The sequence below is a fragment of the Eubalaena glacialis genome, chromosome 12 (genome assembly GCF_028564815.1).
Source record: "Eubalaena glacialis isolate mEubGla1 chromosome 12, mEubGla1.1.hap2.+ XY, whole genome shotgun sequence".
NCBI lineage: Eukaryota > Metazoa > Chordata > Mammalia > Artiodactyla > Balaenidae > Eubalaena > Eubalaena glacialis.
The window spans coordinates 50160553-50175804 of record NC_083727.1 but is presented as its reverse complement, the minus strand read 5'-3'; the positions used below and the strand labels follow the sequence as shown (position 1 = coordinate 50175804).

Sequence of the window (15252 nt, the reverse complement as noted above, 5' to 3'; positions counted from 1 at the left end):
AAAGACCTGTACTCCATAAACTATAAGACACAAACAGATGGAAAAATATGCTGTGTGCTTGGATTGGAAGAATCAATATTGTTAAAATGGCCATACTACCCAAGGCAATCTACAGATTCAATGCAATTCCTACCAAAATACCAATGGCATTTTTCACAGAAATAAAACAAAAAATTTTTAAATTTATATGGAGACACAAAAGACCCCAAATAGCCAAAACAATCTTGAGAAAGAACAGAGCTGGAAGAATCACACTCCCCAATTTCAGACTATACTACAAAGTTACCGTAATCAAAACATTATGATACTGGCACAAAAACAGACACGTAGATCAATAGAACAATATAGAGAGCCCGGAAATAAAGCCACACACTTATGGTCAATTAATCTGTGACAAAAGAGGCAAGAATATACAAAGGAGTAAAGACAGCTCTTTCTAGCCAGCACCGAGTGATTGGCATCTCTCGGGACAACTAGCACAAGTGCCGCAAGACTCGGGGCAAGAGAAAGCCCTACCACAAGAAGCAGAAGTATGAGCTGGGACACCCCACTGACACCAAGGTTGACCCCCACTGCATACACACAGTCCGTGGGCAGGGAGGCAACAGGAAGTACCAGGCCTTGAGGCTGGATATGGGGAACTTCTTCTGGGGCTCGGAGTGTTGTATGTGCAAGACAAGGATAATTGATGTTGTCTACAATGCATCCAACCACGAACTGTTCTGTACCAAGACCCTGGTGAAGAACTGCATCATGTTCATTGACAGCACACCATACCGACAGTGGCACAAGTCCCACTATGCACTGCCCCAAGAAGGGGGCCAAGATGACTCCTGAGGAGGAAGAGATATTAAACTAAAAACAATCAAAAAAATTCAGAAGAAACATGATGAAAGGAAAAAGAATGCCAAAATCAGCAGTCTTCTAGAGGAGCAGTTCCAGCAGGGCAAGCTTCTTGCATGCATCGCTTCAAGACCAGGCCAGTGTGGCCGAGTAGATGGCTATGTGCTAGAGGGAAAGGAGCTAGAGTTCTATCTGAGGGAAATCAAGGCCTGGAGAGGCAAATAAATCCTCTTCCCTCCTATCTTAGCTCGTGTAATAAAGGTGTTTATTGTTCTGAAAAAAAAAAAATAAGATTCTACTGGCAATTTTACTGGGATCATGTTAAATGAATAGATTAACATAAGAAAGATTAAATCATTATGATGATGAGTCCTTCCACCCAAGAACATGCTATGCTTTTGAATTTGTTCAAGTGTTATTTTAAATTCTTGAATAAAGTTTCCTTCTTATAGATCTTGCACATGTCTTAAGTTTATTTTTATCTTTTTTTTGTTGCTTTTGTAAATGGTGTCTTCTCTGCCTTTATATATTCTGGTTATTCATGAAAGTGTACATTTCTAATTTTTGTACACTGCACTCAAACAGTTCATTAAATTCTCTTATTGTTTGATGGTTTTTCATTAGATTCTCTTGAGTTTTCCAGTATGCAATCATATTATCTACCAATAATGAGTGCTCCAATAATAATAATAATACATATGCATATAATAATAACAATTTTTAGCTCCTTCTTCCTAAGTTTTACCCCTAAGATTCTTTCTCTTTTCTAATTGGGTTAACTATTATCTTAGGAACTGTGTTAAATAACAACGGTGATTATACACTGTACAATTTTGTTTATATAACATTCTTGAAATGACAAAATTATAGAAATGGAAAACAGATAAGTGGTTATCAGGGGCTAGGGAAAGAGGTGGGGAAAAGGAAGGTAGGTGTGGCTATAAAAAGGTAACATGATCCTGAAGGTACTAGAAATGGTCTGTATCTGAACTGTACCATTGTCAATATACTGGCTGTGATATCATACTATAGGTTTGCCATTGGGAAAAGGTACATGGAATCTCTGTATTATTTCTTACAACTGCATGCAAATCTATAATTATCTCAAAACAAGATTTTTTTTTTAAAGAGCTCTAATCCAGTTTTTTTTAATGATAATGACAGGTATCCTTATTTTTCCCTGACTTTAATAAGGATATTTTCATTGTTTCAACATTAATTGTGATGCCAACTGATATATCAAAGATGCAATTAATCCAAATATATCAGCAATCACGATAAATACAAATGGATTAAATTCACATACATAGATAGATGTATTATAGAAGTATCCATCCATTCCTTTCCATTGAGTTTTTTAAAAATCTGCAGAGACAACAGTCGAATGCAAATGTAATATTTGTACAAATGAGAGAGGGCAAGTGTGGCAAAATATTAACAATTGATGAATCTCAGTGATGAATATATGAGATTTCATTGTATTATTCTTATTCTCATAACTTCCAACTTTTATGTTTACATCTTTTCAAAAGAAAATATAAAAATTTTAAAGAGGTAAACTAAAACTCCAGATAATAGCAATGTGGGGCTCATATTCAATGGGTAGTTAAGTTGCTAGGATCCTTGTTGGGCTTAGGAGGAATACAGAAATACTGAATATTTTGATACATTGTTTTAAAATTTTATAGTTAATTATATACATTTAAAATTTAAGGGTAACCAAGACGAATTAAAAAAAAAAAAGCTTTTGCAAGAAAACATACAAAAAAAAAAGCCCAATTTGAAAGAATTGAAATTTGTCCAATATGCCAGTAATCACAATAAATATAAAGCTAAGTGAATTAAACACACCTGTTTAAAGACAGACTCTCAGATTGGATTTAAAAACACAATCCAGGCCTATACTTAATATGTCACTCTTACAGGCGACACATAAACTAAAACTATATCCAAAAAATATAAAAATAAAGGACTCTAGAATATCATTTCATATAAAACGTATTCCCCCCCCAAAAAAAAGCTGGTATGGCAGAGCTAACAGCAGACAAAACAGAATTTAAGGCAAAAAAGATTTCTAGAAATAAAAAGTGACATAACTTATACACATGGTCCGATGTTCTTCCTGAAGAAAATCTATCATTTTCCATTTCCAACAGCAAAGTGTGAACAGTATTCCCAACGAGCATTTCAATGTAGGGCAGTATCAATATATTGTTTATATTTGCAAACTTGATAAGCAAGAAGAAAAAGGAATCTTTTTGTAGTTTAATTTCAAAGCTCATATTCTCTTAGACACAGCACCAAGCATACAACAGATGTTTTGCAATTAATAGCGGGCTGGCTTCCCAGGAAAGCAGAAACTGGCATTCCTTTCAGAGTCCAAGCGGGCACTCAGCCTCGGGGGCAATGTCCTGGGCGAGGGAGGACCTGCCCCCCCAGGGCTGAACAGGCAGGAAGTCAGCTGCACCTGCATCACCTGACCAGCAGCCCCAACGCCATGGTCTACATCTGCTCTGAATTAATTCTCAGCAGCTTATTTCACTTCTATACAGCACAGGATTTACTTCTTATACAATCACCAGCAAAGCTGTTCAGTGCCCTGAGGCAGCAAACAAAAACAGTTCTTCTATGACCAAGTCTGAAGGACCAATTCCGTTCAATTTCACACAAACCTTTCATTAAAAACTCTTGACTAGGGCTTCCCTGGTGGCGCAGTGGTTGAGAATCTGCCTGCCAATGCAGGGGACACGGGTTCGAGCCCTGGTCTGGGAAGATCCCACATGCCGCAGAGCAACTAAGCCCGTGTGCCACAACTACTGAACCTGCGCGTCTGGAGCCTGTTCTCCACAACAACAGAGGCCGTGATAGTGAGAGGCCCGCGCGCCGCGATTAAGAGTGGCCCCCACTCGCCGCAACTAGAGAAAGCCCCCGCACAGAAACGAAGACCCAACACAGCAAAAATAAATAAATAAATAAATTTATAAAGTTCCTACCAAAATTCAAAAAAAAAAAACTCTTGACTAGAATTAGGTGCAGTTAGCAATTTCCAAAGAAATTGCTGATATATTTTCCCTGGAAACAAAGGGAAAAAAGAAAACATTTCTATAAAATTTAGTAAAAACTTACTGAAACTGTTAATAAAAATTCTTTGAATTTACAATCAAATGACAAACTGACGCCAGGCACTCTGCTGGAGGCTTTCACACTGTGTTCTCTGATCCAATTCTCAGAAACAATCCATTTAGGTGGTATCATTATCCTCATTTTACTGACAGTCAAACTGAGCGCCAGAAAGGTTAAATGACTTGCCCAATGCCAAAAACCAACAAGAGCACCCATGCCTCAAACCTAGAGTAATGAGCTTACAGAGGTAAGCTCTAATGCAGTCCTGTTATTCATATTATCTTCAGCATGGTTATGACTGAAAATAATAATTCTCATTAACCAGCCTGGATCATTTAGGATACTCTGTGTAATAAAGTCTTCAGAAGAAAGCACCCATTATGATTAATATGAGCAGAAATCTCAGATTCGATATTTCTAGTCATGTTCTGGAAAAATTCTTATGCATAGTTACAGCAACAAGCACTTCAGCCAAGAGAAGACAGTTAATCATTCCAAATAATGCTGGATCCAGGTGATATTATTCCCTGACAGACAGGGCTTCTCATGCACACACTTTTGCTGATACAGCTGCTCTCACTTGATGCTTTAGGAAGGTTTTTTGATCTACGGTTTGAAGTTTAAATTACCAAAGAGTTTTAAAAGCAGTATGAAAGCCACATGCATTTTACTGTCACCATCTCAAAATTCTGCCTTTCATTTTTGCCTACATTTTTGCCTGAGCTGCTGGAATGTACGTATGGCTAAAGAGAAGAAGAAAAATAACTCCTTAAAATGGAAAACATCGCAAAACTATATGAGATATTTTAAAGTCATGAAGTGAAAACAAAACAACAAAACCCCTTTGGTTTCTATAGTCACTTGCAGGAAAAATAAGTGAAGGAGGCAAGGCAAACGCACTGACATTTTTTAGTGTGTTTTTCCTATTTGTTTTCCCTGCCAGAGCTACATCATATTTACCAGGGTCTGTACACATGCACAAAAATGAAAACAGACCTTGCCTGCTGCAGGCCAGAAATGAGGTTTCCTTTTATCTGGCACCACGTAGCTTCTAGAAGCATGTTCCTAATGGAAGCAATCACTCACCAATGGCTTTAGATTTTGTTGTTTTTGTTTTAAAGCATTCACCCAAAAAATCTCTATGAAAGAATACCAGTATCTTTTCAATTTTCAGCAAGGGACTCTTTTTTAAGCGACAAATACATACCTGGCAATTCTGAGCCAGATCATTTCATTATTTATGGGGTTTTTTCCTCCATTTTTTTTTTATTGTGGTAAAAAACACATAACATAAAATTACCATCTTAATCATTTTTAAGTGTCATTATTAGTGTTTTCAATAAAATAATAGCCCTAAGAATATGAAAAATCCTTTAAAACATTTATCCTTTTTAAGTATCACTATAAATATTTCTGCTGTCTCAGGAGCAGTGTTGTAAAAGGCATCATGCTTCAGCTACAGCATAAAGGTTTGCCCACTGCAGCTCCCATGGAGTTAATTAAACAAGCACAATTCAGGTGTCTACCTGGTTATCCGAAAACGCGTTTTTCATATGAAATGTGGCACAGATAAATTATATCCACAGATCATTTTTCGAAGTCAATTTTATCCTCACATTTTCCAAATCTTTGGCTAAAATATTATCCAAAAAAAGCAAAATGGCTTTTTGTTTCACCTCTTTTCTCTACTCAGTCTTTTCTTTGAAGAATGGGGGTGGAGGGCCAGGATGTAAAGAGCATTAAGGGGGAGCAGCAAGACTCCTAAATGAACACAAAGAATCAGTAGTTAGCTCTTTGAATAACCTAGAGTTGACATGCTAAAAGGGTCAAGCCTGTAATTTTCGGCTGCAAAAAACATGTCTATGAAGGTAACAAGCAGCAAAAACAAAATAATATTCTGAAAAATGCTCTCACTTCCTTGGGTTCTGTTCAAAGATTTTACGCAAAAACCCCTGTATGTGTTTCATTAAGGCTCCTAACTATTAAATGCTAGTTACTCTCAATGTCAAATCAAAATACAAATACAAATACAAAATTCAAAACACATGTTAAAAGAACACCAAATTCTTTGAAGTTGTTCTTGAAGAGGTTCCTGTTGTCCAATTAAAGGAAGTTTTTCTGTTTTTGGATTTTTTTTTTAAGAGGAAGAAGAAGAGGAGGAGGAAGGGGAGGAGGTGGAGGGGGAGCAAAAAGAACAATGCAGAGGAAAAGTCTTTTTATTAAAGATCAAGCAGCCAACTCAGATTTAAAATTGAGTTCCATGTACACTGTATCTCAGGAACACCCATTCTGGCATGTCCTAAATTACATGCCATCTCTGGCTGGGAATAATAGACCAAGATAGGCCAAGCCCAAGAAGAGCTGGTAAATCAAAGGCAAGACAACTACACTCAGGAGAATTTCTCTAGTATCTACCTACAGAATGCAATTAGTCACAGCTAAAAATTGCTTTCAAAAAATGCAGTTCAAAGATTGAGTTTCCTTTTGCTATCCATTCACAATAAAATATTTGTAGAGATTTGACGTCTTTTGACATAATTATATTAGTTGTAATACACATAATGTCCATTCAATTTTACAAAGTACATTTTAATCAAAGCTACATGTATTTTCTGACCTTTAAGAGACTGGAGACTCAAAATCATTGTTACAACAGTGAGAAACATGATACACGAGCGATCTCTTATCAAACACAAACCTGGTTCTGATTACTTTTTGTATTTGAAGCTGACATAAGTAGTTTGCTCTGTCTGGAAATTTAAAATCAATTCCCAAATGGAAATGGTACTCTTGAGCCCACACCAGAGTAAGTTTCTTATTCTCCTTGGCAAGTCTTGGTCAAAACCTTAGCACTACTCAACAGCAACTAAAATCTTGAAATCAATTTAAAATCTCTATCCTTGCCAAAACGTTGTATCTACAGAACTGACTCTATAAATAATGATAAGTGATCAGTAAGGTTAAAACTGGACCTTCAACTGTCCAATCTTTGGTTTGCATTAAAAAAAAAAAAAAGTTTATGAGTTTGTTCACTTTAACTATGAAATCAAATGAAAAATCTGACCTTGTGATGCCCAAATTCATTCAAAATGGTTCTCAGTTTTCTGGTGTTGCTATATGGTTTTTGGGCAGCAACAGCTGGATGGGAGTCCCGCCAGTCGACGGACAAGCGGTGATACCAAAAACGCTCACTCTCCAGAACATGAGCTGATTTAACAGTAGGATCAAAACGATGCACTTCACATCCATCATTGGCCATGCCGACCTCAAAATGGGTATCATCACTTCCCAGCCTGTAAAGAAAGAGGATGAAAATCAACAACAAAAAAATATATGGAGCAAAAGTGTTGTATTGACAAAAATGACAGTGCCAAGGTCAATTTTCTTAGTCATATCAAGCCTTCTCCCGTTTTAACACATGGCTGGTTGTACACATTCCATAAACCTTCCTTCACAAAAAGCATTAAAGCTAAAAGCTTCTGGATAAAAGAAAGGAGAGAAATTATGTGCTAAATGCAGACCAGAGAATCACATGTTCAAACATGTAGAAGCACATCAAATTGATTTTTTTTAAAAAGATATAAACTATAGTAGCAATGAAACAAAGAAGACTATCTAGTCGTCTTAAGAGATTTTCTCAGAATATGTCAAAAATATAAGTCCGAGCATCAGTTCCCTTAGGGAGAGGTGCATGGCCATGGTGTTGTGCATGCAGTTTGACTTAAAGACAACAGCTGTTTTCTTAAGAACGGAGTGCATTTTAAATAGTACAGTTAAAGAAAAAAGGCAGACGTATGTGGTTCTACTGGATCTAGTACTCAAGAAGCAAGAGGTATATCACCTAAATTCACATCAGCAGGGGGTAGAAATCATGAATTATTGTACTTAAATACCCAGTTAGGTAACACATATTGTGGAATATTCATATAGTCACAAATTTTTAATTTACTAATAAATATTCCTTACTTGGTGATGTAAGATTCATAACTTTGATTAACGCATCATTTTGAATGAAAAAACATGAAATTAACCAAGAGAAGATGATTTTTTTAAAAAAATGATGATTATGACTTTTCTGCCCCAAATACTATAATTAGATGTGCTTAAAGATACCAAAATCCCAGAGTATCTATAATGCATTGGCCAAACCTGAACCCAGGGCAGAAATGCTTCATCCTCTTAGACTCTACTATTACAGACTATTTTATAATTTGGAAATATACAAGCTTATTGGGTAACAATTTAGTTAACTAAAATAAGTCTTCAGTACAGAGATCTTCCACCTAAACATTCTTAATATTCTGTTTGCCTTGTTCTCTCCCTTCACTCGCACTACATTCTTTTAATCTCACTGGACCCATGTCATGTTAGCCCTCTGCTATTCTTCAGCTATAATTCTCTTGACACTTTTGGCTAGAAAAAGATTCAGCACTCTTCTCACAAACATTCCCATTCCTTCTACCCAAGAGATCCTGTTTCCTATTTTCAACCTCCTATTGAACCCACACAGTTCAGACCATTGTAATCTCTATCCAAGCTTTCCCCCAATTTGTTCATTATCTAATCTGGTGTTGCAGATTGACTTGCTGGCCCTAACTCTTCACCCCTTCATCCACACTACTGCCATGCTCATCACGGATGGAGTGTCCTTTCCTGTCCCTTGATTTTTTGGCTTGGCTATGTGACTTGCTTTTTGGAAGAAAGGGACATGATACCAGTCCTGATCCTAGGCTTCGAGCACTTCAAGAATGAACAATGGTTCACTCTTTTGTACCATTATTGTGACAAAAACATACCCTGGATAGCTTGCTGGTCTCAGGAAGCTAAAAGACATGAGGAGCAGAGGTGTCCCAGACAATCCACTGGCCTTCTATGAAACACAGAGCTGCCCTTAGCCACCTCAGCCTGAAGTAAAGTCTCTCAGCTGAGCCTGACGTGGATCAACTGAAGCTCAGCTGATCTGCAGACATGTAAGCAATAATAAATAATGGTTTTAAGCTACTGAGTTTTAGAGTGATTTGTTACATAGCAACAGCTAACTGATAAACCTGGCATTAAATGTATATCTAAGAGTTGCAGTAGACACTGCAAAGCATTTTTTAGTAGACAGATTTATTTCTTTATAGATCAGAATGTTATAGAACTCACCTGTCCCAAGAGATTTTTCACTTAATTGAATTTGTTGAAATTTAGGGAATTCCCTGGCAGTCTAACAGTCAGGACTCCACGCTTTCACTGCAAGGGCCTGGGTTCGATCCCTGGTCGGGGAACTAAGATCTCGCAAGCCACGTGGCGTGGCCAAAAAAAAAAGAATTTTTTGAAATTTAGATGAGCAAACCTGTGTTATCATGGAAACATGGAACCCAACGGAAAAATGGCAGTTCTGTAGCTTTACTAAGAGAACAAAACACTAGTCAAATACTAGTCAAATACTAGTCAAATACTCATTAAATATAATTTTTATATAAATTTTCTATGTAAAAAATGTGAATGATTTCTCCATGAATTTTCAGAATATAATTTCAAGAAAACACTTTCCACTGTAAAACATGTATGTATTTTAATCAAGCCCTCAGAAATTTTTAAGAATTAACCACATAACAGCTGTGTAACTAGTTTTTTTTAGTAAGGCACTATATTATGTATTGATATGTTTTCAATTTAAACTAGTTTCTTACAATTAAAAAAATAACAAACACACTTAGAAAAAGTTAAAGTTGTATATAAGTATATAAAACGAAAAGTAAAAGTTTCCTACCACGAGAATTTTAGCCATCAATTTCCAGAGGTAATCAGTTAGCAATTTTTTGTGTATCCTTCCAGAGATTTTCTACACATGTACAAGGATTCTCTATTAGAAATATCATAAGTACACATACACATATATAAGTTAATCATTAGATGAAGAGGAACTATTTTGTATGATACACTAAATAACATGAAACTATTGAAATTTGTAAATTTTTTGTTATGCTTTTACTAAACAAAATCCGTTTAATCTAAATATATAATATGTACTGTATTGGAAAGTAATAAACTACATTTATTTAATCAAGGTCTGTAATTCTTACTTTCATTTATTCAAAATGGTATTGCTACTTCTTCACACTTAGTTTAAATTAGTCAAGTTTGGGGTAGGTGTAAAAAGCAAGAGGAAGAACAAATTTAATATACGTAAGTGTTGCAAAAAGTGGCCCAAAGGGGTAAAATCAGGACTCAAATCCAATCCAGGTAGTTCCAAAGCATGTGCTCTTTACACTCTACCTCACTGCAAGTAAGGGCAGGACACAGAATCATGGAAGGAATATTTGTGAACTTAGGGATCTAGGAAATTGACAGCTACTAGATAGTAAAGCTCCATAAAGTAAAGGGCTGTGTCAATCTGGCTTATTTCTGTATCCCTAGTGCTGAGAAGATAGATGAATGATGACAGACAAACCCACAAAATGCTGCACTAAGTAAAAGAAAACTATTAGGTAGGGTCTGGAATTCCCAGAATATACAGTACAATATCCAACACAGCATGGAATGGGCTACATTTCACTGACTTATTCATGTTTATTAATAAATATTTACAGAGCACTTTATATGTTCAAGGCAGTACCCTAGACACCAGAGACAGACAGATAAATTAAACATGATCCTTGATCTGAAGAAACTCAGAAGTAGTAAAGAAGAAAGATTTTTGAACAAATAACTACAATAAACTAAGTAAAAGAAAATTATTTTTTATAGCAAAAATGTATTCAGTCTATAAGGAAACTATTTTCTGCTCTTATTTAACTGGAAAGAGAATTCGCTGTAGAAAATTTTACTTTATAGAAATTATCTATCTATCTATATCTATATATATACATATATAGATATAGATCATGATCATATGGCTTTTACCTCAAGGTCTAAGACAGTTGTTCCAGTTCCTGCCATCACAACTGCATTCCAGCCATCAAGAAAAGTAAAAGGGGAGGTGAAGGTCACATCCTTTCTTCCTAGGGGCATGGCCTAGAAATTGCACACATCACTTGCACTCGTATCACATTGCTCAAAGCTAGTCATATGGCCACTTGTAGCTGCAAGGAAGGCTAGAATACGCAATCTTTGGCAAGGTGGCCATGTGCCCTGCTAAACTCAGGAGTTCCGTTACCAAAGAAGAATGGAAGAATGAATATTGGGGGACAATTAGCAATTTCTACTATAACCCATTTTTGAAATAGTTAAGCTGTTAATACATATATTCAAAGGTATAAGCCTTCATGAAGACTGTAACCTATCCTTCTATATGGCGGAGAGATAAATTATATAACTCATGCTTATAAATATTATGCCGTATATGTTAATGGAGAGGTTTGAGATCACAAAAACTCTTCAGTACAGAAGGGCCATCAAATCTGAGGGATTTGTTGAAGAAATAGGAAGGGGGCAGATTACAGGACTAAACAGCCAAAGGTAGTAGAATAACAGAGTAACCATTTTTGCCCTCCTCTCCTGATGTCTCAGAGAGCGACAACTAGGATCCCTAAGTGCGGGTGTGTGGGATGTGCACTAAACAATTCTAGGGGGCACCATGCCTAATCACTATAATGATTATGCAGCAGATAAGTAAAGGTTCTTGAGAGAGGAAATGTCTTTCCCATGTTGTATAAAAGTGTCCCTTGAACTAGCTACAGTGCTGGCAATTGCATCCCCTTCAGTGTTACTGAAGAGTAGAAGGGATGGATGTGGCACTGTTTCAAGTCCTTGGTTATTCTTTTAAAATATTTCTAAGAGTATTAAGGTGACTATCCTTTATGTTCCCTAAGAAGCAAAAGCTCAGAGTATAAACACATGAAGAGATGCTCAAGATCGTTAGCCAGTAGGGAGAAACAAAATAAAACTATAGTGAGACACCATTTCACATCTACTAGGATGGCTACAATCAAAAAGACCAATAATAGTAAGTGTTGATGACAATGTGGAGAAATTGAAACCCTCATACATTGCTGGTGGGAACATAAAATGGTATATAACCAAGAGAAATGAAAACATATGTCCACACAAAAACTCATACATGACTGTTCATAGTAGTATTATTCATAGTAGCCGAAAAAGTGGAAACAACCCAAATGTCTATTGGCTGATGAATTAATAAATAAAATGTGGTATATCCATACAATGGAATATTATTTGGCAGTAAAAAGGAATGAAGTACTGATACATATTACAACATGGATGAACCTTGAAAGCATTATGCTAAGTGAAAAAGCTAGTCAAAACACCACATATTGTATGCTTTCATTTATCTGAAATGTCCAGAATAGGTGAATCTATAGAGACAGAAAGTAGAATAGTGGTTGCCTAGGACTGGGAGACAAAGAGCTGAAAGAGGGTTGGAGGGAATTGAGAGTCAGTGTTACTGGCTACAGGCCTTCTTTCTTGCAGTGATGATAATGTTCTAAAATTGACTGTGGTGACTAGAAACCATTGAATTGTACCCTTTAAATGGATGAATTGTGTTATGTGAATTATATCTCAATTTAAAGCTGTTTAAAAAAATAAAAAAATAAAATCAGAGCAGATACAGGGAAAGTTTTTAACTCTCATCACTGAAGACAGAAAGGTTGGAAGAAGTAAGACAATTAGTGTTTTTCCCAGGAGAAGTTTCAGTCATCCATTCCGCATCCCAGCAGGAACCAGAGAATCTGGCCAAATAATTATCTAGATCTGTAAACTGCCAACTACTAGAGAAGGAGAAATAGGTTTTCCAAAGCATAAATGACATTGAATAGTGGATTAAAATATTTTATAATTATTAATTTTTATTAAATAACATTGCATAAAATGACAAGACTTCATCTAAAATATATTCTTAACAGGCATGATATCACACCTAAGGGGGCAAAAATTGATTCTTGAGGGCCAAAAAAAATCTTCTTGTTTTTATGTCTAAAGCATAGATAATACATATGTTACATAAACAGATATACGGTGTATCTATAGTACTAAAATTTCATGGGGAGAGTGATTAGGAAAAAAATTGTCTACAAAGGGTCCTTGGGTCCCTGATTTTCTGATTCCTCATTCATATAGAATATGAGCTCCTGCTGTGCTAATTAAACTATTAAAAGATAAAAATTTTGGCTCTGGAGCTCATTCATTCCTCTTGAAATGCTCAGGGCAACCAGAAGTCCCAGATTTTCTGCCTAAGATATTGGCTCTTGTTGCCTAACCATGTATCATGTATCAAATTTTCTTCTGTCTCACATTGAGAATCTGTCTTCAAACCAAATGGTATTAACATGTCAGAGAACTAAAGGAGAGATGAAAAAGATTTACCTATGTATTATCCCTTCTCAAGTTTTCTCTTCTATTCCCACTCCTACCCCTGAAATATAATCTTTGACATGAAGGATAAAAAGGTGATTTTCCCAATTCACTTCAGCTACCACCCTCATCCCCACCCCATCTCCCCACCATCACCCTTCCACCTCACACACAAGAAGACTTTCAGGGCAGGCCCCATCTGAAGTCGTGCAGTAGACAATATTATCATGTGAACCTGCAGCCTCTCTTCACATCTCTTCTCTTTCCCCTTCTCCGTAACATAACCTTCCTTTTCAGTGCCTTCCCCTATCTTAATTGGTCTATTCTACCCCTTTTCAAAACTAAAAAGGATCTTCTTTAAATTTTCAACTGAACTTTACTCAGAGTACACTCTCCTAGAAAAATGTCTTTTACATTAACTGCAGAATAAAAAGCTTTGATTCTTAGTAAAGAAATTTCAGACATCAGAGAGAAGGTAGAGGTGATAGCTGCTTCAGTTCTTGGGAGTGGAAGAAAGGTAGGACATGGATCAGAAGGAGGGCATTCAGCCTCTGCTTTCTGATCAGTATGTCCTCAGATCCCTTCTTCCTCTTACCCCCAGAAGGCCACCACCCCCCCCCCACCCCCCGTTGCAGCTTCATTCATTATGCTCAGGATAGGAATGGCTGCCACAGCCCTGAGGTTTGTAGCACATACTGCCTGGATGTGGGCGCCCCGTGACCCACCTGCCACCTGCCCTCCCCACCTATCTCACAGCTATCCCAACATGCCTAAATGCTTGCACCTCAGGACCACCACTTCTTCCCTCAGCATCAATTGAGGTGTTGTCAGTTGGCTATTTACCTGCCCCTGAAGCAAGCAATTCACCTGAGAAGATTCTCAGGTGAATCCTGAGTAACAGGACAATCAACATAAACATCCACAATCCAAAGCATCCTTTTTTAGGACATAAGAAATATTTTCTTTAGTTTCCAGTTTTCAATTAAGCATTGTTAGGTTTTAAATCAAATGTTGGCACTTAAAATCTATTCATTTCTTTTCCCAGTGGGATTCAACTGCTCCTATCTGCTCTTTACAAAGTTGATTTTGAATAGTGAACATTTAACTGAAAATAAGAAACTCCCTTTTTTACATGTAATAATCTGAAATCTCACAGCAGAACCACTTCATCTAATGGCTCTGAAGTATAAGGAAAGCAAAAAGGAACGTGAAAAATTTCCCCCAAAACAGCTTTCGCAGTTTTGTTTTACACAGTTGTATGCTTTAAATGAAATTATTCCCGGGTGTAAAATATTAACCAAAACATAAAGGCAGTTTGGAGCAAGAAAAGAGGACTAAGCTGAGATCTCTAATTTGCATGTAGTACTATGCAATTATTTTTACGACCTACTTTCATACATTGTTAATATGATATAAAATAAACTCGACTGTCACAAGTTCCCATTCTTTATCCAATCTTGCATCATAGCTGGTAGGCTCCCAGAAAAAAGAGCTCTGTTCTAATCAACTGGCTGAGCAACTCATTTCCTAATCTTCAGGCTCCTAGTTTAAATCACGGTAGAACCAGCTTCCCTCTTTAGTCTTCTTACCTCAAGCAATCTTTATGTAGCAAATATATATTTAGTGCCTACTGTGTACCACGCTCCACTGATATACACCATGGCTCTTCATTTAACCCATAGAAGAATGTCTCCATTATCCTGAAACTTATTTCAAACTTGTTGTTTTTGCTTTTGTTTTAATCCACAATGACTCTAAGAATCCTTGTTTGGTGAAGTTTGACATCGGTCATGATCCTCTATGCGTTAGCACCTTTTGGTGGGTCTCCACAGCACCCAAAGGTCAGCTCTGAACCCTTATCATCTAGGATTCTGGGTGGCAGTTGTCACTCATGAGCCAAGCAGGAACAAGCAGAGGACACTTGTGAGGGTCCCCAGTATTTTGTAAAGGACTCCAGGGATCTTGCCTGAGAACCTAACCACACAG

The 15252-nt window shown here is 36.8% G+C and overlaps 1 protein-coding gene and 1 pseudogene across 1 annotated transcript in view; one reads left to right on the top strand and one right to left on the bottom strand.

Moving 5' to 3' along the window:
- LOC133102627 (small ribosomal subunit protein eS8-like) overlaps nt 1-1068 on the top strand; it is a 39837-nt pseudogene extending 38769 nt beyond the window's left edge.
- METTL24 (methyltransferase like 24) overlaps nt 1-15252 on the bottom strand; it is a 109280-nt gene that overhangs the window by 44939 nt on the left and 49089 nt on the right. Inside the window, exon 4 of the mRNA XM_061207440.1 lies at nt 7031-7259. Coding sequence (XP_061063423.1) covers nt 7031-7259 — 229 coding nt within the window. The remainder of the gene's footprint in view (nt 1-7030; nt 7260-15252) is intronic.